The sequence below is a fragment of the Pelmatolapia mariae genome, linkage group LG5, assembly GCF_036321145.2.
Source record: "Pelmatolapia mariae isolate MD_Pm_ZW linkage group LG5, Pm_UMD_F_2, whole genome shotgun sequence".
Classification (NCBI taxonomy): Eukaryota; Metazoa; Chordata; class Actinopteri; order Cichliformes; family Cichlidae; genus Pelmatolapia; species Pelmatolapia mariae.
The window spans coordinates 8,806,374-8,833,362 of record NC_086231.1 but is presented as its reverse complement, the minus strand read 5'-3'; the positions used below and the strand labels follow the sequence as shown (position 1 = coordinate 8,833,362).

Genomic DNA, 26,989 nt, shown 5'->3' with positions numbered 1-26,989 from the left:
GGGTCTTTCCTTACATTATTAAGCACCTTGAGGTGACTGTTGTGAATAAAACTGTTTAGTAAAAAGAAAAACATATTGAACTGAATTGATCTACTTTTTAGCTCCTAAATGCTCCACATTCTTCACTATCTTTGTTGTGTTATGGTGTACAGATACTGTGAATTGCCTGTCGCATAAAGTTTTAAATATTTTCTGCACAAAGTATGCTGTACCTCATTATTCATTTAGGTTCACAAGTTTTCAGTCAATGCCATTTTTTTTGTAATTTTGTTTCCATGTTCACCACGACACTGGATTTTAAAATTCAAAAACAATATGTTATATATTTCAAATTATAAGCACACAGTCTGAAATATTAAGGCAATATTTCAGCTTTGATTCAAGGGATCAGGAACAAATACTGGCATATTTGGAAATTGCAGCTTTTTTATACCAATAATCCAACATAAACCTATCAGATGAAAATTAGCGGTCAAATCCACAGACTGTTATAGTCTTAAGACTGAAAGAACTGGCCAGCTCAGGACCACCAAAAAGCTTGAAAGCCAACGAGGATGATTGCAAGTTTTATTCCTTGGTTAATAAAAACAACTTCACAACATCTAATCTAGTGACATCTTGCAAGTCAAGAAAACTCTTGAGGAGGAAAGTGTATCATGTCCAAAATCTTTGTAATTTTCAGAATGACTGGAAAAGGAACATCTCATTATCGGAAGCATGCTGCATCCGTGAAACAGATGAGCATCTAGCTACCAGTGTTTTATGTTGTGACTGCTGATTGACACAGCAGGATGAATTCTGCAGTGTACAGAGAATTCTGCAGTGTATGACTGATTCAAACAAACCAGCGTTTCGCTCACATGTATGACACAAAGTGCACTGCAAAAGTAACCCAAGACTTTCTCAAGGCAAAGAAATTGGATATTGTTCTATGTCCAAATCCATCGCTTGATTTCAACCCAGTAGAGCACGGCTTTCATTCACTGACAACAAAACTGAAGGCAGAGAAAACATCACAAGCAAGAAGCAACTGAATGTGATGCTCTGCCAGGCCTGGCAGGTAACAGCATTTAGTGATGTCCATGAGCTGTAGATTTCAACTACTGCAAATGATTTTCATAGTATTAAAAGCATGGCCTATATTAAAAATGATTTTGTCCAATCAAATTGAGCCTCTGAAAAATCACACATCAGTTAAAATCACATCAGTTATTACTAGAGAAATGGTTAGATCGTGACTGACTTACAATCAACAGTGGTGTTGTACAGAGGCAACATTACGAGTTTTATTACAATTTTTGATTGATAAAGTAAATGCTTTAATACTGGCTTGGCTTAGAGTCTGAACATAAAGGTTTAAATAATTACAAGGAAACAGGTTTTTAAATCAACATTTTATTCCTCCAACCACTGTAACAAAGTACAAAAACATTTAAAATCTAAAACAAAGCAAAACCTTAGTGATGAACATTGTCAAATCAAACCTGCTTCTCTTACGTGTTCGTTGAATATCAGTGAAAAGAGTTCTTCCAATCATACACTTCAAAATGACAAGATTTGTATGGATATTGTCATAAATACCAGGAAATGAAGTATTTATACAGAAATGACATAATTTAAATGCATGTTCAAGGTTGAAGACAGGCTGAGCAGGCTTTAAAAAAAAAGAAAAAAAAAAAAAAAGAAGAAAAAAAAAAGTTTAAGCCAAGTGTCCTCCGTACACAGCGGCTCTTCATGGAAACAAACAAAGCACAAAGTCCACTCGGCCTTATCTGTCTGGTCTCATCATGCCCGGCCTCACCGGCGGCATCATCATCGGTCGAGGATGACGCATCATGTTTGGTGGTCCTGGCATCATCTGCATGGGTCCTCCCATTGGTGGCCTCATGCCTCCTAGATGTAATGGTGATGGCATACGCAGCTTTAGGTATTATTCATTACACCAGCTTACCCAAACGCCCACATCAGTGCACTGACAGACTTTTTCAAATAACCTCCTTGTCTTTTGTCTCATCGGGCCACCAAGGCACAGAAATGTCTGATTGCTTAAGATATTTTAATTTTGCCAAAGCTGATTCAAAAGATATTGATTTTACAGTGATATAAAAGCAAAAGAAAGGCTGCCAATCAGGAAAGAGAATTCACACACAATACAATAATAAATAAATATTCAAATAACCCTGTGTGGTCAACAGCTTCATCTGCATATGTGGTCATTGCTTATGAATGCAAGTCTAAAACTTTTCAAATGACTTTACAACTATGACTATGTTCAAAACGTTTCTGTATCATGTTGAATAAATATCAATTAAAAATGGAACTAGGGCCAGGCCACACCTTCAGGTAATACCAAATTGTATCACAAGATGGTGCAACAAGTTTAATGACACCTTTACTTAACCAGGCGAGGCATTTATAGCACATCCTTATTTACAATGCTGTAGTATTGGCAGTAAGATGTAAAAGAAACAGAAGTTAAAACAACAGCAGCTGTTGGGGTTTAAAAAAAAGAAAAAGAAAAGAAAAGAAAATTAAGGAAAAATGTTTCTTACCAGGCCCACCGGGCATCATGCCATGTGGTGGAGGCCCCATCATAGGCATCATTGGAGGACCTCCCATTGGGGGTGTTGGTAGCATGCCTGGACGAGGAGGACCAGCTGCATTTGAGACAGAAAAATGCCAGTGCACAATTAATGTTAAGACTCTGTACAAGTGCACAGAAATTTACATGTCAAAATCCCATAGAGTGAATCACAGTATATGCAAAGAGCCTCATTTACAGTGATATCTGACCAACAAGAGAAAACAAATATCCAACAACAGACAAAGCTTATGCTCACTACAGCTCTAAGGGATCGTTTTATTGGTCACAGTTTTATCATCATTATCTTTGACCTTGTTTTTTTTTTTTCTTCTTCTCTTTGATCAATAAATCTGCAAACTTGTGATTGTCAGTTTTGTTGTTCCCCTTAATTCATTTTCACGCATGAGCTCAATGTTGGGAAATTTTAAAGAGTTTCCCTGTAGCACCACAGCAGGCGACGGTTCACTTAGATGCATTCTCACTCCTGGAAATCATAAAATAATTGAAGCGAGGTGCTTCCTGGTGGGTGGGTGGGGGAAATAGACTAGTCAACTTTTCTAAAAGACAACACTCAGCATACAGCCAAAATAGAGTACCAGCTAATGGATGAGGTTAAACATGTTAAAAAATACTGGATGTGTATTTAAGCAGCATTTAATAACTAATAATTACATTATTCAGTATTAAAATCAGGGTTTTTAAATCTCACTGATAAGTGTGGTACTTTACACTGTGCATAACACCTAACAGTTTGCCTATGGTAATGTTAGTGCTAGCACCAGTAGCCATCTTTCCTTGCAGGCTAATCTGCACATAACTGTGCAGAATATGGTTACACACTGCCGTGTTGGAAGTAAACCAAACATGCAACTGTTTATTTCTAGGTTAAAGTACTGCAGAACCACACCGGTATGTTCAACCATCATTTCTTTTACCTCCCACTTTGCTTGCTTTCAACCTACACTAACAGAGAAAGAGCTGCTGCTGTCTGTTAGGGCTGCAGTGGTGGATGATGGTGGACGGCCTCTTAACATCTTGCAACCACTAATTAAATTGTCTTAAACATTAATAAACTATTTATTTATTAATTTATGTGATTAGAGTTGCCACAGTCAGTTAGAGTGGGGGTGACTCAACATATGTTTACCATTAACTTTGTCGTGCAGGTTTGTGGTCACAGTTTTACCACAATTTGGAATTTAAAAAACAAAACAACATTTTATTTACCAAAAAAAAAAAAAAAAAAAAAAAAAAATAATATATATATATATATATATATATATATATATATATATATATATATATATATATATATATATATATATATATATATATATATATATATATATATATATATATATATATATATATATATATATATATATATATATATATATCAGCAAATCAGTGACTCACATCGTAGCTCAATTTCATCTTAATTTATTTTCACACAACACTGAGAAATTGCTCATAGTTGCCCTTTCTTGCACATAAACACACAACAAGAGACAATCTGCTTTAGATGCATTCTCACTACTGGCAATAATACAATAATATAAGCAAAAGGTGCTTCTTGGATAGCACTTGCAGGAGGCACATCATGTTGTGCCTCCTGCAAGCGCTACCCAAGAAGCACCTTGAAGTGAATTTACTCAACTTTACAGGCACTAGTTACATATGAACTCAATCTGACATTACTTAAGGAATGTGTGCTTTTGTCTGATCTCACAGGGTCAGATGCATGTCTAGCATACACGCTAGATGCATGTAATAAGTTTAGATACTGAATACAAAGGCTCTTATTCAAAAGCTTTAAAACGCTGATAATTGGCACATAGTCTGGACTTAATACACGTTTAAGCAATCCCAACCTGAGTCATAAATCCAGCTTTCAGGAAATATATATACTGTATATATAAAAATACTGCATATTTTTTTTCATGTCATGAGATGCTTTACTCATGCAAATTAATTGTTAGTTATCCTGTGGATATGACTGCTAAAGCTCCACATGTATGGCTTCTTGTTAGTCTAGTGAAATGCACTTCATTCAACCTCCAATTAAAAAGAAAATGTTAACAGAATTTCCCATATGGTTATGAATTTATAAAAAGCCAGTGTCCGTGTTATGGTTGGTTAATTAAATTAGTACCAAGTGTAAAGATGGACTCACCTGGGGGAGGGCCACCTGGGAACGGTGTGGGAGGAATCTTTCCCTGTTGAAATGCGGCCGCTGTTGGCAGAAAAGACAAAATTAAAAACACACAAAAAAAGAAATTTTTCATGAAGATTATGAATCCTGTACAGATCCCAATCTAACTTCAGTGCAATGCTCTACATATGGAGTCCAACAAATGAGATCTTTTTAAATGGGAGAGGAAGTAACATAAAAGTGACTTCAAAAAACAAAATCATGTGTCATGTTTAAAAGCCACAAAGAAGAACGTAGTCTGTAAAACAACAGATTCCTCCACAGTGGACAAAAACACTCATGAGCTTTGCATTTTATATATGGATTAGTGGTTTGTAATCTCAGAGGCCCAAGTAAGCTGGTGTATAGAGCCCACTGGTTAAGCAGAGAACTTGGATATCCTACATGAGTGCAAAAGCATGCTTGTGTGGGATATGTAACAGGCTTTTACTGTCTGCCTCTAAACCAGCTTACTAAATATGGAAAAGAAAGAGCATTAAGCATATAGATGGTTTGCTGTACAGTGGTCCCTCGCTATAACGCGGTTCACGTTTCATGGATTTTTTTTGTGCAATTTTGCATGCTTTTTTAATTTTTTTTTATTACAGTGCATTGTGTTCTGCGTCCTGATCGGCTGTAGACCATCGTCAAACAATCTCCGCCCTGCCGTGTCACCTGTCCAGTACAGAATGCGTTCAGCTTGTCAAATTTAAATAAATCTTCGATCGCTAGCAGTGTGACTCTGAAGTGCTGTACTGTATGTTTGTAAGTTTTCTCCCCAACAAGCACAACAATGTCGACGAAACGTTTTGCACCGTCAAAGGCACCTGCAGTAGCACCCAAAAGGCAGAGGAAGATGCTAACCATCGCACAAAAAGTTGGACTTCTGGACATGCTAAAGGAAGGTAGAAGTTACCGTATTTTTCGGATTATAATATAATACTGGACTTATTTTTCTACGAAGATTTGAACTTTGAGAGTGTTTAAACAAGAGAGTAAAGTGTGAAAATCTTCTTGCCTGTCTGAGAAAAGTGTGTGTAGTGAGGGGTTTTACAGCCTTAAAACATCTATAATAACTGTAAAAAATAAAGTTGGCTACTTCGCGTATTTCACCTATTGCAGGTTATTTTTAGAACGCAACTCCCGCGATAAACAAGGAACCACTGTACAAGCAAATAAAAACATCACTGATGCTGCCACTAGAGGGCACTTCCACATTTAAGATAGGCTTGTTGGACACGTGATCTGTATCCAAAAGAGCTCAGAGAGAGTCAGAACAGAGTTTCTCCCCTGATCAAAACATGTTTTGTCATCAGGAGACTATGACTCAAGCTTCCTAATCTTACCTCAAACCAAAGCCTGTAGTAATTTTATTCTTGACACAAGACATTCAGACAATAATATTCTTACTTGTTTTATCAATCAGACTCTGTGCTTGCTCCTCCATCCATTTCTGGTAGTAATCTTTCACATTTTCTTTGTGCTTTCGGCCACTGCAGTGGGTTTTCCTCACCGATGGCTTAAACAGAAACAGTAAAACCATGAGATATTTAACTGGAACAGAAAAGACACACACACACACACACACACACACACACACACACACACACACACACACACACACACACACACACACACACACACACACACACACACACACACACACACACACACACACACACGCTAATGCCTTTCAACAATTTGATACAAACAAAACTTACCGAATCATGTGTAAGGTAGGTATCACAGTAGTCACAGTAAAACCTGAGGATTTAAAAAAAACAAAACAAAAAAAAAACCAGAGGTTAACTTTTTAGTGGTTTTTTGTTTTTTTAATCCAGACCTTTTAAATATGACCAATTGGAAATATTATAATTCTGATCATTTATCAGTACATATCCATATTTCTATATCTATGTATAAAAACCAAAGCTGACACTTGTGAGACTTCATCACAGCAGATGCCTTTGTGTCAAAGTAACTGAGGATAAAATACAGAAGAACATGAAGGAGATTTTCCTGTCCTGGCATTTTATAGCAGATAACACCTTTAAAAATATTCTGCAGTAGATCAACAACAGACAAAAACCATGAATCAACATATGAACATTACCTTATGCTGTTGAAGGTAAAGTTACAGAGGTTTTATTAGAGACGCAGCTAAGCGTTTTGAAATTTTGCATAATTTGTAAGAGTTTACATTTCTTCAGTACTGAACAACAAAAATTTGGCTTTCTTGTCGGAGGTCATTTTTTTGAAAAAAATAAAAAATAATAAAAAAAAATAAAAACAAACAAACAAACAAAAAACAAACGCGCTTTGTGTTATATCTTTTTGCTGAATCCGTTTACCTGCTCTCATTTGCCGTTTTAGCTGTTTGGCATTTTTTTTTAAATAGTTTTGTGAGCTTTAACCTGAAATTCTGGTGTTTCTGGCAAAAATACATGTATACTTAAAAATCAAATTATGATTTAATTAATAGATATTGCATTATTCAAACTATAACTGATTTGAATCAGAGAAATCGATTGTTTAAACCCACCCCTAATATCAATAACATAGAGCTGGTACTCTTATACACTTACTGGCCACTTTATGTCTGCTCAACTGCTCAACAATGCAAACAAAGTAGATAAATTTAATAGGCTAATCACATTGCACCAACTCAGTGCATTTTGTCATGTAGACTTGGTTAAGTTTTATATTATACATGACATGGTTGTTGGTGCCAGGCACGCTGGTTTGATTTTCTTGAGATGCTCAGCACATCAAACCTTGAAGCAGATGGACTACAGCAAAAGAAGACCATACTGGGTGTCACTAAAGTCTGCTAGGAACAGGAAAATGAGGCAACAATTCACACCAAATCGTTGCCTCGGCAGACAAAAGATTGAAAATATGTTTTCTGGTCTGACGAGTCGCTACTTCTGTTGTGATATTTGAACGGTCAGAGACTGGCGGAAGCAGCATGAAATGCTGGATCCATCCTGCTTTGTATCAATGGTTCACGGTTTGATGGTCAATAATCCAGGTAAGGAAATCCCATCAAGTTTATTGAGTTCATCTGTACATAACATTTTTCAGTGGGAAAAGCATGGATGAGAAATTAAACTATTCACCCACTGAAAATGCTGCATCCAAATAAAATGAATTAAATTTTAAACAACATGGTGTACCTGAGTAATGTCCATCCCTTTAAAAACCACAGTTTTCCAACAGGGTAACACCATGTCACGTGTCAGCTCAAATCACCACTAGACAAAATATTCCCTCTAATATATCCTTTTGTATATTAGAAGTGTGTTGTAAAGGAGAATGCATTTTTTAAGTAACATATGCTCCATGCAGGTGTTAGAAAATGTCCAGCTAGATTTTGAGATGCCCTACATGAAAAGTCCCTCCCAGCTGGAAATATTTACCTTTCACAAAGCATAGCATGTATACTTCTGTGGTCATGCAAGAAATGTTTACATTATCCTTATTTTTCAGAAATAGATATGATATTCTCGGGCCAGATGACTCACTAATTTTAGTTAACATAAAATTAAAAAGTGATTTTATGATGAGGAAAACGCATGCCAAAAAGTGATGATAATCTTAATAGTCTCACTTTCTTTTTTACTTATTTTTTATGGTGAGCTTTGCAGCTGGTCTCCCTCTATTCACCTTGGAAGTAAAATAATGTTAATATGTGTCAACAAGATCTTTAATCTAATACCAGACCACATTTCTACATGTAAATATTTTCTGAATTAAAAAAGGCAAACACCACTGCAATTCTGCGCGAAAAAACAACGAAAAGTTTGAACTAAATACACATTTGTTTGTTGGACCATTAGGAACCGCGAGAAAACTCGAACAAAACAGGGAATTGCTCTGTAGTTTAGATATTTGTTAAGCGTATTACACAAGTTACGTTAGCCTCAATAGAAACAACTGAGAGACTGATCTATTCAATATCACGGACCCATGACTTCACTATCTGTCGATATTTGCTGGTAAACGTTTATGTTGGCTTTCGCTCCAGCAAATAGCCAGAGCCCAGACACAGCTTACAGCCTCGGTCTGAGCATACCCCGGTTATTAGTCTCCAGGGTTTTTCTTACCACAAATTCTTACTTAATTTAAATACAAACGCACACCAATGCTGTTAAACGAAATAGGTAAAAGACTTATCAGTAAAAACAAATTTTATGTGAACTTACTTCGGCATGTTTCACAGCAACCTCCACCAAAAAGCGCGACGCCGGTGCTCCCAATAAGCATTCCGACAAGATATGGAGACCTACACAAATTTAGTTCCGCCTAATATCGTGTTATGGAAAATTACATGACATACAAAATTACTTCTGTTGGTATTTAGTTTTTATCACAGCCATTGCTTAAGTCAGAAATTAGCATGTGTGTGGCATGTATTGGCTTTAACTTGCTAACCCAGTTTCTAAAACCATATATTAGATTTAGTAGTTCGTTAACTGCAAATGACATGAATTGAATTTTGTTTGTGTTGTTTGTGCTTTTTCTTTAGTTAATGATGAACTCACAAGTTAGTTGTGATTTAAATACAGTAGATGAAAAGTACAATGATAATAATAATAATAATAATAATAATAATAATAATAATAAGTACAATAAAAAATTTTTGACATTTAGTGATTTCCATTACTATTAGGCAGTATATACTACCCCTGCATGTAAATGACGTAATTACATTCATAATTACAACCAAAATCAGCAACTTTCAAACAAACAAACCAATTACATTTTTAAACCCACCATATTAGCAAGACGATTTTGTACCAATAATAAAACAATTATATTTTGCAACCCAGTTAAAAACAAAGAAGGTGGTGCAGATAAAGGGCACCATTTACATGTATGTAGTAGACTCAGTGTTGTTCAAAACCAAAACAAAAAAACCCCAACAACAATAAAATAAATGTGTTAATTTCTCCCAAGACACTGGACAGGAAATGTTGTCAAAAGCACTATATTCATATAACCCCCTATATTGATAATGAACAACGCACGTTTTTTTTTTAAACTTTGTATTCATTTACCATTTATAAAATTGAAAAATAGACATTGATAAATAAAATATGATTATGTGAATAGATGAGGTACATGAGGTATATTGTTAAACTGTGAAAATTTAATATATGTAAATGATATATACAGATCATTATTGATTTATATATTTCTTTCCTGTATGTTGAATTTTGCTTTCAAGCATAATCACTTCATAGAAAGGTTAAGGAAAAGTACATCTTTAAAAAAGTGAGTTCTGATAATTCTGAAAAAGTTTTATATGTGTAATTAATATATTCAGTGCTGTTTTCATGTATATTGGTAGTCATACTGTCCATATTTTACACTGAACTGATAGATGGGAAACAGATTTCATTGATAAACCAATGAAAAGGTGGCTACAAATAGCAACAGATGACGTCGACGCCCACCAGGTGATTGGCGGAGGGCGACGAGCGCGCTGTTGCAACGTCAAACATCGTCCCCCTAGTTGTGCCATGCGCATTAACGGTTGTTGTTGTTGAGCTGGTTGTTATGGCTGAACAAGGCCTCGGACTCAATTGAGAGAGGACCCCCGTACCACCCCCGTCTCTGCCACGGGACACCTGGCACCCATGGAGGGCACGGACATGGACGTGGACGCGGAGCTCATGCAGAAGTTCAGCTGCATGGGCACCACGGACAAGGACGTCCTCATTTCGGAGTTTCAGAGGCTGCTGGGCTTTCAGCTCAACCCTGCCGGCTGCGCCTTCTTCCTGGACATGACCAACTGGTGAGTGCGGGGATTGGAGGGCCCGCTGTGGGGAGGACAGGAGTATGACGCTAACCTAGCTTTATAATTAGCTTGTTAGCCTACATAGATAAAAAGTGTGCAAAATAGAGCGCTATGGAGGTGATGTTGAACCCTGAAGGGAATCATATCACCATTCCCATTCTATGGGATGGCTGTTAACTCCAAGCTATCATCACTGGCAAACGGAAGTGAAACGGTAAAGTTTGCCGTGACCGCAGAGGAAACAGTAAGGTGAAGTCACTGAGGAACCAAATAGCTAGCAGGCTAATTTAAGCACAGGGAACTCTCGCTCCCGGATCGTCAGCCATGTTACATAACAGCGCACAGAGCCAGTTAAACCGTGCTCATCGGGAAGCCAAAACTCAAGGCAGCGTCGCTCACTTCACGTTATTCTGATGACGTAACCAGTCGTGATCTATCAGCGGCCGACAACAAGTGGTCTTGATCACAACGCCTTTGTGCTCCTGGCCAGCTATGCTCACGTTCTTTAGTCTGTCAGCAATTGATGCCCTTGATTGGATCAATTTTGAAAGATAAAACTTGTTTTCACATAGCTTCTGTATAGGGGAATGGAGCTTAGGAGGTCATAATGGAAAGAAGGCATCATTGCGCGGCAGTTGTTTGAATCTGTCCCCTGAATCCAAGATTTGGAAGTTCTAAGTAAACATGAATTTATGGCTAGTATATGAGGAATGGCTCAGAGGTAGCAACCCACTAAACCAGGCAGCATTATTTCTCTCTTACTGGCAAAGCTAAACTAAAAGAAGTGCCACTAAGATGACTATGTAGGACTGTACAACTTTGTTTTTACTTCTTTTTGTTGTGTATTTTTCACACTTACATGCTTCAGATCAGCAGAAAATGTGAGTAGACAAAGATAATTGAGTTAAAACAAAATACAGTTTTTATATGATGATTTAATTAAGGGGGGGAAAGTTATCCAAACCTACCTGAGACAAACCTAATAACTAGTTTTGCCACCCTTGGCAGTAAGAACTACAATCAAGAGTCTGCAGTAACTGGCAATGAGTCTTTTACACAGCTGTGGAGGAATTATGGCCCACTCTTTAATTCAGCCACATTAGAGGCTTTTCGATCATGAGCAGCCTGTTTAAGGTTATGCCAAAGCATCTTAATCAGATTTAAATTCAGACTTTAACTAAGCCACTCCAAAACATTTGTTTTCTTTTTATCTTATTTATTTTGATCTTTCTGATATTTTGTTGTTGTCCTGCTGCATAACCTGAGTGTGCTTCAGCTTCAGGACAAAAAACCGATGGCTTCAGGTTTTTCTAGTATAGATTAGAATTCACGATTCCATCAATAATGGCAAGTCGTCCAGCTCCTGAAGCAGCAAAGCAGCCCAAGGCCATTATACTACCACCACCATGATTGACTATTGGTGTGATGTTATTATTTTTTTTTTATCAAATATTGTGTTAGTTTATGCCAGATATAAAAGGATATAAACTTTCCAAAAAACTGACTGAAAAAACTGAACCAGTCTCATCATTCCACTAAATATTTTCTGTTTTGGGGATCATCAAGGTGCATTTGGCAAGCCTTTGTGGGGATTTTTTTGGTAGCTCAATAGGTAGAGCAGGTCATCTAATAATTGGAAAGTTGGTGGTTTGGTCCCTGGCTGCTCCAGTCTGCATGCCAGATATCCATGGGCAAGATACTAACTATGCATACTAGAATGGATGCATCAGAGTATGAATGTGTGTAAAATTTAGATAGAAAGCACTTAAGCATTGAAAAATGAATAGGAGTGTGTGAATGAGACATGTTATACAAGGCGCTTTGTGCTCTGGAAGAGTAGAAAAGCGCCATATAAGAATCCATTTTTGGTCAGAAGTGTTTTTGCCCAGTCTCTTTTTTTGTTGAGTCATACACTCTTGACATTACATGAGCCAAGTGTGGCTTGCAGTTCCTTAGATGATGTTCTGGGTCCTTTTGTGACCTCCAGGATGAGTCGTGAATGTGTTCTTGGAGGAATTTTGGTTTGGATAGCTCCCCCCCCTTAATAAATGAAATCATCATTTAAAATGTATTTGTTCTTTTTTGACTAATTTTAAATTTGTTTGATCTGAAAACATGTAAGTGTAATATCCAAAATGTAAGAAATCATAAAAGGCAGATACTTTTTAACAGTACTGTACTCAGAAGGTGCATGTTGAAGTAGTCAAATGTGTTATGAGGACAAGCTGACCTGGCAAATATGTTACAAATAATGCTAATTGTAAAAGTAGGGCAGGCTTTGCAAAGACAAACAAAAACACTTGGACAGATTTTACTTTATACTTCAGCACTATGATTTCAAGATTAATAACCAGGATCGATAGGTATTGCTGATGTGTATTAACTCTATGCTCCTTCTTTTGCATTGGAACAGGAATCTGCAGGCTGCTATTGGTGCATATTATGACTTTGAAAGTCCCAATGTCAACACCCCATCTATGTCCTTTGTTGAGGATGTGACAATTGGGGAAGGAGAGTCTGTCCCTCCAGATACGCTGTTCACTAAGACCTGGAGGATACAAAACACAGGTATATGGGCTTTACATTTACACCTTCACATTGTATACATGTAGATAGTCTTTATAAATCTGTAACATGTTCATGGATTTTGTTGAGATGTATTTTGAATGAATTCTTCTTGGTGTCTTGTAGGTGCAGAGTCGTGGCCACCGGGCGTTTGTCTCAAGTACATTGGAGGCGATCAGTTTGGGCATGTAAACACAGTTATGGTGAAGTCGCTAGATCCCCAGGAAATATCAGATGTGAGTGTGCAGATGCGAAGTCCCACAACTCCTGGCATGTACCAGGGCCAGTGGAGGATGTGTACTGCCACTGGATTATTTTATGGAGGTAAGAACCACTACTACTTTGATTAACTATCAAGTACATTTATGAGACCTATGACTAATAATAGTAAATAATAATTTCAGTTCATACTAAGCCAAGATAATTAATCAGATTTAAATCTCATTTACAATTTTCGGTTCCTGTGATGATTAAAAACAACATTATAATATAACTGTTAGTATTTTGCTTTCATGTTTAGAACAAAGGTCTTGTTTAGGTACTCTGTAATACATTAGGCTCCCCTTTTCTTCATAGCTGTGTTCTTTGCTCATCCTAATAACTTAAAGTCAGTCGCTTTTTACTGCTGCTTCAGAAAAGATCATTAAGAGACATCAATCTAGAGGAAGTAAGACTCAAGTTTTTGTAGTCAAAACCTGCAGGATTATCAGTTGTGTGTGGCTCCCTGTTTCTGCAGATCCGACGGTCTTTCACTCAGCCCACTTTCAACAGTGTGCGACAATTTGCTGTCGGCTTTGGTTTTTTCTTGCCTCTGTGACTGCTTTGCAGGTCTCTGAGCCACGTGAGCTCACTGTCACTCTGTGCCCTCTTGGCCTCCATCTGTGCCGGCAGACTTCCCACAGCGGAGGCAGGTTGGCAGGAACCAATAGCTACCGGAGACTGGCTTTACAAAAATTGCCCCCTAGTCAAGGCCTAACACTGTTCCTCACCCCCCATGATTATGACTTTTGCCATAATTGAACTGCCTTAGTTTATACTTCAGTTTCTCATAAAATAAGATGAACAACAAAATTTCATCAGTCAGGCTTTAACCAGACACCAGACAATGTTGAGGATGCCCGTGGTTTAAGCCTTCATTTGAGACTTGTAACAAACCTTCTTCATATTGTTGTCTCAGGCATGTAGCTCTGGCTGTGAGCACAGAGGTCCCACCCGCTATCTCAGTCTTTTGTTTTAGAGGGACAGACAATCAGAAGAAAGCTGGTTTAAAGTGAAGGGGGAAGGGGGAAGGGAGTGAAATCTGCATGTTTCTGACAGAAGGTCACCTGGGGGGCTCCACAAATGCCCAGCAGAGAATCAACATCACCCTCAGCTGTAGATAATCACACCTCAGCCTGTGAAACCTGTTCACAGCAGTCCCTTATCTCCTTCCTCATCATGCACTCCTGTTCTTACATCTACCTCTCCCTTGTTGTTGTTATCAGAATCAGAAAACTTTATTAATCCCTAAGGAAATTATGCAATTATGTCAGCACCATTAGTTCCCCCTTAAAAACCTAATTTTAGTTTACAAACTAAACCACATACTCTTTTTTTTGGTTTTCTGGCACCAACACACGGCAACAAATTCCTGTTTGTGTACAAGTTTGGCAATAAAAGCAATTGTGATTCTACATATTCTCTTAATGGCAATTTAACACTAAGAAAGTTGTCAAACTGGCAAAACATTTGAGTCTTACACAGTCAGGTCACTTTTGTGCTCGTTTGTTATCTCCACAGATGTAATATGGGTGATTCTTAGTGTAGAAGTTGGAGGTCTTCTTGGAGTGACCCAGCAGCTATCTTCCTTTGAGACAGAATTCAACACTCAGCCCCAGCGCAATGTGCAGGGAGACTTCAACCCTTTTGCCTCACCACAGAAGAACAAGCATGATGCCACTGACAACAGCTTCAGAGATCCAGGTGGAGCCTGGGAACGCACGCAAGAGCCAATCCAGCAAGATCAGAATGGACTGTCTCATAATGCTGTAAATAGGGCGTCAAATGGTCTCCAAACTAATCTTTCTGTGGTAACTTATGGACAGGTATGTATATGTAAAAATGAACTCATCACAGATCTACTCTCACCTTTAAACCTACATCACTACATTCACTCCTTTATACTTTTAAGTACCATATGCAAGTTTTTGTAAAAACTACATTCTCTGTTCTACAGGTGATGGGCAGCAGATGAGCAGTTGTTTTGACTTGTAAAAAATGTTTAAATATTGAGCTTTATGCAGTTCTATGGCTCTATAGGCTGTAGCTTACGAAGTGTTCGACATTACCAGACTGTCTTTGCATCTGTGTGTTTCACATAAACCTCAAACCCCTGACAGGTATCACAGTGGCAGTTATCAGCTTTCTTTGTTAACACGTGTTTGGATTCTGCCTGTGTTCACTAGAGATTATAACAAAGAATATAATGGAAAAATGCAACACTGGCGTTGCAAGTAAGAGAGCAGTGCTGGCAGAAAAACGTTAATCTCTGGAATTTGTAAGTTATTATTTATTTTACCACTCGTGTACCCTCCATGTTTATTTATAACGTGACAGCTGCACATTAGAGCTCTTAAACTTGATCCATTCAAACAAAGCACTAAGTAACCTTTACGTGCTGCTTTCAGCTCTGACACTGCCCCACCAAGAAGGAGATGTGGAAATCATATCAGTGCTGAATTGTGAGACTGAAACCTTCTTTCAGCAATGCTACGTGGATTTTTTTTCTTTATACAAAAAAAAGAAGAAGCGATAATGGTCATTATTTCTCTGTAAAATTAAATTCTATTACATTATCAGTGTTTAGTTTAGTTCCACTTAACCTGTGACGCTGGTCCCAAGTATCAGATGTCTTTTTTCTCTCTCTTTTTATGGGCATGAATGTGATAATTGCGTTTATCATTTTCTTCCTCTTGGGACTACGCATATTTGCACACATTTTAACACAAATTTAATATAATCAATTCACCTACATATACTTCCCACTGACTAAAATGTTGCCAAAGGAAAGTTCACGTGAGTAATTAGATGATTAGATTTCTTTACTCGGGGGATTGTGGCTAGACACTAACCGTCTTCTTGGCAGTCTGCTCTGCAGCTGTCGGCATATCAGGTTGTGGACAGTTAGACGAGCCTCAGGGTTTAAAACTTTATTCTAATTAGTTGTAACTTGAGATGGATTACTTAAAACAGAAAAGAATTCCTGTGACTTAATCCATTTTAGTCTTACGGTACAGTTTGGCGAAGCATATTGCGCAATCGTCTGGTTTCTAGGAGTCAGTGGGGATATTTTTTTTGTCCTGTTATATAGAAGTGATTATAACTCTAAAATCTTGGTTTAATGTTGACATTTGATAATGTGCATTGCAGTTTCTATGTTAAACACTTTAGTCCAGAGTGAAATATTTTGACATTTTTAAGTGCAGTCATTAGTCATGAGAAAAACAAATAATGTCCGAGTTCTATTTTGAACACTGTAGATGAAGAAAAAATTCAGCACTTTGATGACAGCTGAAATGCTGTGATACTAACACACAAAACAATAATGTTATTAAGCACATCAGCCATGATGATGCAGAACAAAGTTTGAATATTAAAAAAAATGTTCTAATTTTACAGACAGAGCAGGGTTTTTTTTTTTTGTGTGTGTTTTGGTGGTAACTACGTTCAAATCAGCAGTTGGTCAGCAAATGGTCAAAACCAAGTCTAGGGTATCTTATTTAGCTTTTCCCTTTTTTTTTTTTTTTTTTTTTTTTTTTTTTTTAAGTTTGAGTAAATAAACCTCACTTAAATATATATATTTTTTAATTACAGTGGAAGGCCTGAACATTCCAAAGGAATAAAAAGCCCCACCTTTTCAACTGGGAATGCTATAGAGTTTTACTTTTGGCCAGGTTTTGTATTTTCTTGCAGTGTTGGTGGTAAGTATCAAAGAAAAGCAAAGCGAGCTCCTCATTTCTTGTTAAGTTCTTACTTTTATTCTTTATTACCGTAATTGCAATTCTAGTGTGGCTAAACATCCTGTCAAAATCAGAAACGATATACATTGTTGCCAACATGTAAGTATTGCTACAGTTTGGCTAACAGGTAATTATTTGTGACACGTGTAAACCTCTATGTTACAGCCTTGTTAAACTCTCTCAGTGGTCTTTGTTGAAGAAAAAAATCACACTTAAATCTTTTAGATGAGACCATTTTGTTCTATGGTATTATCTCCTTAAACACTGTATGGACTGAACCACCTACACCTGGAGGAGCTGATTGGCCGTGCCATGAAGCTCCATGCATGCAGTTATTATGCTGATGTTTATGCCAGTGGAAGTTTTGGCGTCTGCACTTACTGAGTCAGCAGAGAGCTGGCGACTTTTATGAACATGGCTGATGCGCTGTGGTTCCGCAATGCTTCCACTTTCCACTTAAAGCCGATCATGGACTATCTAGGAGGGAAGAAATTTGCATGAGCCGACTTGTTGCAGTGGTGGCATCCTGTTACAGTACCACACTCAAATTCAGTGAGCTCTTTAGAACAACCCGTTATTTTATAAATGCTTGTAAAGGCACACTGCATGGCTACGTCCATCATCTTCTACACCTGTAGCAATGCAAATATCCAAATTCAAAGGTTAAGAGGTGTGGTCCAGTACTTTTCATAGGCAAAGCTTTGTTCACAGTTTGACCTCTCAACCTTTTCAGGGTTGGCTACACTGGAATGATGAGAGTCAACTAGCTGTGCCAATCTTTTGTGGCTTTTTAAGCGATGCATTAATTCGAAAGAACCTGGGCGGTTTTGTTTTGTCACGTTTTATTACTGCCCTGAAACTGAAGATAAACACAGACATGGTGAAGCTTTTGCTTTTCTTTCCCCTTTGTGTTGTAATAGAAACTAAACCAAAAGGCTTTCTCTCATTTTTTTTTTCCTTCCCCCACAGGGACCCTACCCATTTGGACAGAGCTAGAATGACAAAGACCCCTCTCCCCCATGGTGAATGAAGAGCTTAGCACCCTGGGAGTCCTTAAACACAGAGGAGTTGGAGGGGGGAGGAACAGTTGTTTTATATTGACTCATGACAACCCTCTTCCAAAAACAACCCGTGGCCCTTTCCACAGAAACACAGAGGACAGTGAGGTGATGGATTACATCAGCTGCAGTGAAACATCCCACCTGACATCAAACCTGGATTCGCATGTGTGAATGCTTCATTTAAGAGTGCTATAAACCTTTACGAATAGATACACCTGACTATTTTTTATTTATGTGGTTAAAAACGTGCCTAGTTAAAGTGAAAGTCACCCTAAACAGTTTGGTATTCCCGTGGGCAGTTGAATGCTTTCTCTCTTTGGGGTTCCTACCCAGGTCTAGAAATATATTTTTTTAAATATGTTAGAGTAGTACAGGAAATTCTAGTGGTCATTCATGTTGAAGCTTTACACAGTGTTTCAAAGAAGACTCAGAATTGAACAAAAAAGGTGTTATCTTTATTCACCATCCCCCTCAAAAAAATGTAAAAAATCTAAATGTGCAGAAGTTTCAAACTCCTTTAGGTAAAACACAGAAGCAGAAAACTACACATAAGAAAGGAAAGAAAGAAAACATGCACAGGTCTTTGCCAGCTCTGGAAAATCTTCACTTAAGTGCGTACAAAAATGTAAGCCTCAAAGTTGCATTCATGTATGAGAGAGATGGGAAGCTTTCCCATCATCAACCAATTTTACATCACCAGACAACTGGTAGTAATGGATATGGTGATGCCGTGTTTAAAATGTAACACTATGTCCAAAGTGCCCCTGTTATGCTCATTTACAGCCTGAATTGTTTTACATGATTTCAGTGTTCAAAATAATGTTCAAATTTTTGGCACGCTCACATCTTTTTGAGGCCCCTCTCATGAGAAGCGAGGAAACCGTCTGAAAGCTGTTGACTGCTAACAAAAGGTTTTTTTAAACTGTTAGAAATACATTGTATCGCTTCTGCCTTTTACTTTGACTCATCAGCACAGCTGTTGTCTTCTAGCTATGATAATGTTGATCATTGCTGTTAAAACACAAGGATTTTTAGCCTTGTGAAAAATGGCTGTACTGTGCTGTGTTTGTGTCACTATTACATGTATGAAATGTGTAAATGAGGACAGCTTTTTTGGAGTTGGAATAATTCAGTTTGGCCTTTTTAACTCTGCAAACTATTTACATGCGCAGAAGATATGTAACACACTGGAGGGAAGGAGAAAGCACAATAGGGGCACTTTAATTTTGGCTTTGGCAACAATGAATATCTGACTTTGGCTAAAGTGAGTCGTCCGTATTTGTTTGGTTAAAGCTCCAGAAATATGGGAGCTTTTAGAAAAATCACACATTTCCATTTGTAATTCAAATTTTAAGAAATTCACATGTAGGAAACTTGAAATTCTCAAAACTCCAATATGACTCCAGCAGTTACTGCATTGCAGCATCACACTTTCCCCCCTGCTACGACTTGGCTTGTTAGACTGATTGCTCCACATACAGTCACTTTTCTTTGCAGTCCTTGATTTGAGTTTAGTACTCACCCTTGATAATTTGGAGATTTTATGTTCTGCTGTCATACAGATTTGCACTGTAAGATGGCTTGGATGCTTCCAACAGAAGCCGTTTTCTCTCATTACTACAGTTAACTTCAAACTAAGCAGGGTGGGACTTTGTGAATCCAGGATGCCATTCAATTCAAGTCAGACAACATGCATTTGACTTGTGTCGTCTGACAAAATATCTAAAGAAACAAGTCTTGTCCAAGTTTACATAGACTATTAAAAGCTAAGACTTCCTGCCCTTCTGCATATAAATATTTGTAATTCTTGTGTAGGAACCCAGTTTCTTCCAAAGACAAAATCCAGAGAGACCAGACACTAATGGGTGGCATCATCCGCTGCATAGTCTGCAGGTGCATAATTGAAACTGCATGGGACAAGGGTGGAGTTTATTTTATTATTATTTTTGTTTGTTTTGTTTTGTTTAGGGTGGGTTTCGCTTTTAATGGAGGCTGAAGCGCAAATGGATGTGAGTAAGCTTGAATATGTGAGTTGTGAGGAAAGGTTGATAAAGCCATCTAAATCTATTTTGCCTGGTGAATGACTGTAGTATCTGAGTCCATGTCTACAGTACATGTACTGAGTATATATATATATATATATATGTGTGTGTATGTATGTATGTGCCTGCCTGGTGCGTGTAAATGTTTATGGTTTCTCTTTGGATTGAACTGACATAAATGGTGTATACTACTTGGGGCAAGGATGACTTGACACATGCACATCATTACTGAGAGAGCTTTAATAAGTGTGTACCTCAGAAGTATTTTTGAGTGATTCTGCACCAAAAATTCACGCATCAAAAAAGTCCCAGATGTTATTTATTTTGTCTTTTTCTCTGTGCTACAGATTTAATAATTCCCATTCGTAGCCAGCAGGTGGTGCTAAAAATCAGAAGACCAAACTACACCAGACTTGTGAGTGCTGAGTATACTGTATGAGGGGGGAAAAGTGATGAGTTGTAGTGTGAGCCTAGCAGATTGTCTGAAGAAATGTAGATGTTTGTTATCAGCATTGTTAGCACTGAGGGTCAGTTGAGGTTTTCTTTGGCTTATTGTGGATCGTGACACCAGCATTCCCCCCTCCTCAAAATATTTTATTGATTTGTGTATTCCTCACAGCTTCAGGTTTTTGTTTTTATATATCCTGAAATGAAAGGTTTCAATGTTAAACACTAGTTTCATTTCTGCACCAGTGTCTGATGTTGAACGTGAAGGTTAATGTATGTTTTTTGGGGTTTTTTTTTCTCTTCTGATCACATGAATGAGTTTGTCTGCTGTTACACCTGAATTTCTACTTCGGCGTTGCTACCTTCATTATGTCCATGTTTTTTTTTGTTTTTTTTCCTGTGTATCTTTTTGGCCTAAAAATAAAATGGGTGGTCCATAGAACGCCATTATAGTGTTACAGTTTTTATAAGGAAGTGTTCAAACAGGATTATTAGAAACTTTTAATATTTTGATTTTAAAGTCCTTTAAACAACTTTTGATGGTTAATTATAAAGGGGATTGTTTCTTCTATTATAATGTATCTTTAAAATTCACCAGCATTCTGTGTTGCAGCTCTTCTCTGTTTGTATTGAGTCATCTGACAGTCCTCCTCCCAAACAGTATACACTGTTCTGCACTGCTTCGATTATTCACGTCTGTCTTTTCCTTCTTTTCGTGTGTGCGTGCATGCGTGCGTGCGCTTCCTTCTTGTTGGCTTGCTTGTGTGTGTGTGTGTGAGAAAGAGAAAAATGGTGAGAAAATACTGCTGGATCCATTCTTTAGTTTTAGTTTGTGACTATGTTTGGACTTGAGATGGGTGGCAGAGTGAGTGGATGAGATGAAAGTTTACATAGTCCTAAGATAGCACATTTATCTGAAGAGAAATTGTCAAAATTAAGTTGTTTTTTTTTCCTCCTGTAACTATAATTAAGCATTTGTATGATTAAATTAACACTGAAACAATGACTTCAGTGTTTGTTTTTTTTCATGGGGTCAAAGTAAATGCCATCTTTGCATAAAATCACTCTATACTCCAGCTGCCGCTTTAACCTTAAGCTACACCCAACTCAAACAGTATCATGTAATCGTTGAGCTACAGTTTCACATCCATCGACAGCACAAAAGATGCACTGTGTAGCCACAGTAACATCACGCAAAGTCCCACTTCAGATCTTCAAAATTAGTTTTAGCCACAACTTACTGTACTTGGATGAACGTGTGGAGTTCTAAGGTTTGTTAGCAAGCTGCATCCATTAACACAAAAAGTACAACACATAGACACACGTTCTTTAATTAATGCCAAGCAAATTATTAAATAGTAATAAAATTTCAACCACAAAACCAAAACTTCTTGGATGATCTGTGTCACACACACAGCCACATTGTGTTTCATTAAAAATTCTATAAAAGGCACCATTAGCACGCACATGGTAAACAGGTGCAGATCATTGATTCTAATTAGCACCAGGGAGGCGCAGCACCTACAGCTGCCAATGTCAGCACATCTGTCAGTCATCGTGGTTGAGCCGTCAGGCTTTGATGCCAGTGTGTTTTGGGGCCACACCTATCTTCAAGATAGTGTGTGTGCATGTATTGGCAGAGTTATTATGGTGTTCTATTTTTTCATTGTTTTTTTATTTTTTATTTTAACCTGTGCTGCCATGTTATTTTTAGAGAGAAGGCAAAACTTCCAAACAAGCCATAATTGTTCAGGGTTTTTTTCTCGTACTGTCATGAACTCTAACAGTTAACATAACTGGAGTCTGCATGCAGCTCTTGGATCTTTTTGCATTTTCTCTAAATGTGCACGGTCTGATCTTGGGATAAATTTGCTGTGAATGTGACATTGTGTTATCATATATGTGAATGCTTAAGACATGCGAATTGCCAACATTGCTGTTTTCATAGAAGTCTTGCAGGTCTTGTTCACACTTGCCGTTGATCAGCTAGCAGCACATGACTACTGATATCATCTTAATTCCTATGGAAGCAGTAAGGTTATTTTTCCTTTTTTTTAGCAGGACTGCATAGAGTGAAATCTTTTTGCACGAAAGCCTCATATGACAGTCGCTAGTCTTATGGTGATAAGATATGTTGATAAGGTGTGCTATGTCTATGTCTCTATCTATTATTTTGGCAGTATATTAAGGTGTGTGTGTTTATGTGTGGGAAGGCGAGATGTCCATGTGCATTCAGGCAAGCCAGCACTGAGGCAATTGTTTGAATGTGTCTTGTGTGCCAGGGTGACTGAGGACAAATATTGACTTTTGCAGCGTGAATTTAGCAAACATCCCATCATGTCTATCATCTCTCATTGCGCTTGAGTCACTGTTTTTCTTTTTTCTTTTTCTTTTTTGGATAACTGCCTGTCATTTCTATTAGGTCAGTGAGGTCTTTAATGTGAGGCTTCAACTGTTTTAGTGAAAGAATGAAAGTCAGATGTGACAGATAATGTTTTTGTCTTGAAAACTTTAATATTAATTAAAATGGAATACATTTTACTGACTTGGTTTTTAGTTAATGTTAAAAAAATGTCTGTGGTTATAGATAGTGTTTTAATTTGTCATATTTATGTTTAGGACGGTATGTTTACAACTCAAATTTATATAAAATGTTTAAAGAAGAATAGGTTCCTGCAGTTTTTCCTGGGGATCTCTTGTCAGTGACATGTGACGAGAGCCCTCAAAGTCAGCCATTTAATATAAAATAAAGGTTTAAAGTACAACTCTTGCATTTTAATACAATAAAAAAAGAGAGAGAGTCAGCGTTAAGGACAGGAAGCTGCCATATGTTTTCAAACACCATCTGGTTAATGGGGAATTTGCTGCCTTTGGAGCTATCAATGTGATTAGATTACGGATTTTATTTGTGTGGGTGGGGAGCACTGCAGGTGTTATAAATGACAGACAACTTTAAATGATGGCAAGTCTTGAGCATCGGGAACTATGAAAAGTAAATAGTGGAAAAGCATTTCCTGAAGTTAAACAGTACTGCCTTACAAGAAAATTTGCTCACTTGAAAAATGTCACGTAGCCTCTTATTATCCTGCAGCTGCAGATTTAAACATGTAATTTTTAAATACATGAGAAACCAGGCGTTGTGTACTGAAATCAGCATTTTTATAAGATGGATTATAACAAAGCACATTATGAGAAGGAGAACATTTGAAAATGAGTTCCCTTCATCTTAACTTCAATCTCTTTAAAATAATTGTTTTATTTATACAAGCGCTAACTTTTCTGTGTTGGGTCACTTCTAATGCTGCTCCTGTTTTCAGCTCTGATAAACTGATAGCACATGCTCTGCCAAAATACACTGCTCAAAAAATAAAGGGAACACTTAAATAACACAATGTAACTCCAAGTCAATCACACTTCTGTGAAATCAAACTGTCCACTTAGGAAGCAACACTGATTAACAATCAATTTCACATGCTGTTGTGCAAATGGAATAGACAACAGGTGGAAATTATAGGCAATTAGCGAGACATCCACAATCAAGAACTGGTGACCACAGACCACTTCTCAGTACCTGTGCTTTCTAGCTGATGTTTTGGGCACTTTTGAATGCTGGTGGTGATTTCACTCTAGTGGTAGCATGAGACAGACTACAACCCACACAAATGGCTCAGGTAGTGCAGCTCATCCAGGATGGCACATGAATGCGAGCAGTGGCAAGAACGTTTGCTGTGTCTGTCAGCGTAGTTTCCAGAGCATGGAGGCACTACCAGGAGACAGGTTGGTACATCAGGAGATGTGAAGGAGGCCGTAGGAGGGCAACAACCCAGCAGCAGGACTGCTACCTTTGTGCAAGCAGGAACAGGAAGAGCACTGCCAGAGCCCTGCAAAATGACCTCCAGCAGGCCACAGATGTGTATGTGTCTGCTCAAACGGTCAGAAACAGACTCCATTAGGGTGGCATGATGGCCCGATGTCCACAGGTGGGGGTTGTGCTTACAGCCCAACACCCTGCAGGATGTTTGGCATTTGCCAGAGAACACCAAGATTGGCAACTTTGCCACTGGCGCCCAGTGCTCTTCACACATGAAAACAGGTTCACACTGAGCACATGTGACAGAGTCTGGAGACGCTGCGGAGAATGTTCTGCTGCCTGCAACATCCTCCAGCATGACCGGTTTGGCAGTGGGTCAGTAATGGTGTGGAGTGGCATTTCTCTGGGGGGGCTACACAGCCCTCCATGTGCTCGCCAGAGGTAGACTGACTGCCATTAGGTACCGAGATAAGATCCTTAGACCCCTTGTGAGACCATATGTTTGTGCGGTTGGCCCAGGGTTCCTCCTAATCCAGGACAATGCTAGATCTCATGTGGCTGGAGTGTGTCAGCAGTTCCTGCAAGACGAAGGCATTGATGCTATGGACTGACCTGACTCCGTTCCCCAGACCCGAGTCCAATTAGGCACATCTGGGACATCATGTCTCGCTCCATCCACCAACTCCACGTTGCACCACAGACTGTTGGCGGATGCTTTAGTCCATTTCTGGTAGGAGATCCCTCAGGAGACCATCTGCGATCTCATCAAGAGCATGCCCAGGCGTTTTAGGGAGGTCATACAGGCACGTGGAGGCCACACACACTACTGAGCCTCATTTTGACTTGTTTTAAGGACATTACATCAAATTTGGATCCACATGTAGTGTGGTTTTTTCCACTTTAATTTTGAGTGTGACTCCAAATCCAGACCTCTATGGATTGCTAAATTTGATTTCCATTGATAATTTTTGTGTGATTTGCTGCAGCACATTCAAGTATGTAAAGACCAGAGTATTTAATAAGAATATTTCATTAATTCAGATCTGGGATGTCTTGTTTTTGTGTTCCCTTTATTTTTTGAGCAGTGTACAAACGGGCACAGTGAGTAACGTCAGTTATTTTAACAAGGTGTCAGGACAGAATAAAAATTGTCAAGAATAAGGAAAATACAACCTCAGATGAACAACAACGCATAACATATTAGATCTTGTCTTTATTTATTTAACAAAACTTAAGCTAAAATGAAGCAGCAGTGAGTTAAAACCTAGACAAACCAGTACTGATTCCATAGGACTGAAGAAGGCAAGTAAAACCCAGGTGTTACATACAGTGGGATGCAAAAGTTTGGGCAACCTTGTTAATAGTCATTATTTTCCTGTATAAATTGTTGGTTGTTACAATTAAAAAATGTCAGTTAAATATATCATACAGGAGACACACACAGTGATATTTGAGAAGTGAAATGAAGTTTGTTGGATTTACAGAAAGTGTGCAATAATTGTTTAAACAAAATCAGGCAGGTGCATAAATTTGGGCACTGTTGTCATTTTATTGATTCCAAAACCTTTAGAACTAATTATTGGAACTCAAATTGGCTTGGTAAGCTCAGTAACCCCTGACCTACATACACAGGTGAATCCAATAATGAGAAAGAGTATTTAAGGGGGTCAGTTGTAAGTTTCCCTCCCCTTTTAATTTTCTCTGAAGAGTAGCAACATGGGGGTCTCAAAACAACTCAATCTTTGACCTGAAGACAAAGATTGTTTACCATCATGGTTTAGGGCATAGGTGTCAAACTCTGGCCCGCGGCTAATTACATTTGGCCCGCGAAGCTGGCCTACTGGTATTATACAGCTAATATATATATATCGTTTAGTACTAAGCTTTGCTTGTTACATATTCAGTTTTTCAGCAAAACTTGTTTGAGTCCATAAGAAAAGATTCATTCTTATATCTGGAGGAAGATATATTTTTCAATAAATATTAATGTTAGCCTGTGACTTTGTTCCAGTTTTGAATTTTGGCCCACTGTGTATTTGAGTTTGACACCCCTGGTTTAGGGGAAGGATACAGAAAGCTACCAGGAGACAGGTTGGTACATCAGGAGATGTGAAGGAGGTCGTAGGATGGCAACAACCCAGCAGCAAGACTGCTACCTTTGTGCAAGGAGGAACAGGAAGAGCACTGCCAGAGCCCTGCAAAATGACCTCCAGCAGGCCACAAATGTGTTTCCACAGTTAGGAACATATTGAGAAAATGGAAGACCACAGACTCAGTTCAAATTAAGGCTCGAAGTGGCAGACCAAGAAAAATCTCGGATAGACAGAAGCGACGAATGGTGAGAACAGTCAGTCAACCCACAGACCAGCACCAAAGACCTACAACATCATCTTGCAGCAGATGAAGTCACTGTGCATCGTTCAACCATTCAGCGCACTTTACTCAAGGAGATGCTGTATGTGAGAGTGATGCAGAGGAAGCCTTTTC

At 38.2% G+C, this 26,989-nt stretch overlaps 2 protein-coding genes across 2 annotated transcripts; one reads left to right on the top strand and one right to left on the bottom strand.

The window, feature by feature from the left end:
* Nucleotides 1-1,405: 1,405 nt before the first annotated feature.
* Nucleotides 1,406-9,044, bottom strand: snrpc (small nuclear ribonucleoprotein polypeptide C). Its single transcript, XM_063472863.1, has 6 exons — nucleotides 8,981-9,044; nucleotides 6,497-6,539; nucleotides 6,186-6,294; nucleotides 4,758-4,817; nucleotides 2,553-2,657; nucleotides 1,406-1,893 (listed from the first exon to the last, which is right to left on the bottom strand). Exons 1-6 carry the CDS (start codon nucleotides 8,986-8,988, stop codon nucleotides 1,769-1,771), a joined length of 450 nt encoding a protein of 149 aa, XP_063328933.1. The 5' UTR covers nucleotides 8,989-9,044; the 3' UTR covers nucleotides 1,406-1,768.
* Nucleotides 9,045-10,294: 1,250 nt separating this feature from the next.
* Nucleotides 10,295-20,668, top strand: ilrun (inflammation and lipid regulator with UBA-like and NBR1-like domains). Its single transcript, XM_063473543.1, has 5 exons — nucleotides 10,295-10,575; nucleotides 12,992-13,146; nucleotides 13,270-13,467; nucleotides 14,923-15,227; nucleotides 18,111-20,668. Exons 1-5 carry the CDS (start codon nucleotides 10,418-10,420, stop codon nucleotides 18,135-18,137), a joined length of 843 nt encoding a protein of 280 aa, XP_063329613.1. The 5' UTR covers nucleotides 10,295-10,417; the 3' UTR covers nucleotides 18,138-20,668.
* Nucleotides 20,669-26,989: the final 6,321 nt, after the last annotated feature.

What these genes read in the sequence shown, in the direction of transcription:
- ilrun (XM_063473543.1), top strand. Translation starts at nt 10,418, where the DNA reads ATGGAGGGCACGGACATGGACGTGGACGCGGAGCTCATGCAGAAGTTC. An exon ending in CTGGAGGATACAAAACACAG is followed by an intron (nt 13,147 to 13,269) that starts GTATATGGGCTT and finishes GGTGTCTTGTAG; the next exon opens with GTGCAGAGTCGTGGCCACCG. An exon ending in CACTGGATTATTTTATGGAG is followed by an intron (nt 13,468 to 14,922) that starts GTAAGAACCACT and finishes TTATCTCCACAG; the next exon opens with ATGTAATATGGGTGATTCTT.
- snrpc (XM_063472863.1), bottom strand. An exon ending in GAGTCTGATTGATAAAACAA is followed by an intron (nt 4,818 to 6,185) that starts GTAAGAATATTA and finishes TTCTGCCAACAG; the next exon opens with CGGCCGCATTTCAACAGGGA. An exon ending in CCCAGGTGGCCCTCCCCCAG is followed by an intron (nt 2,658 to 4,757) that starts GTGAGTCCATCT and finishes TCTCAAATGCAG; the next exon opens with CTGGTCCTCCTCGTCCAGGC.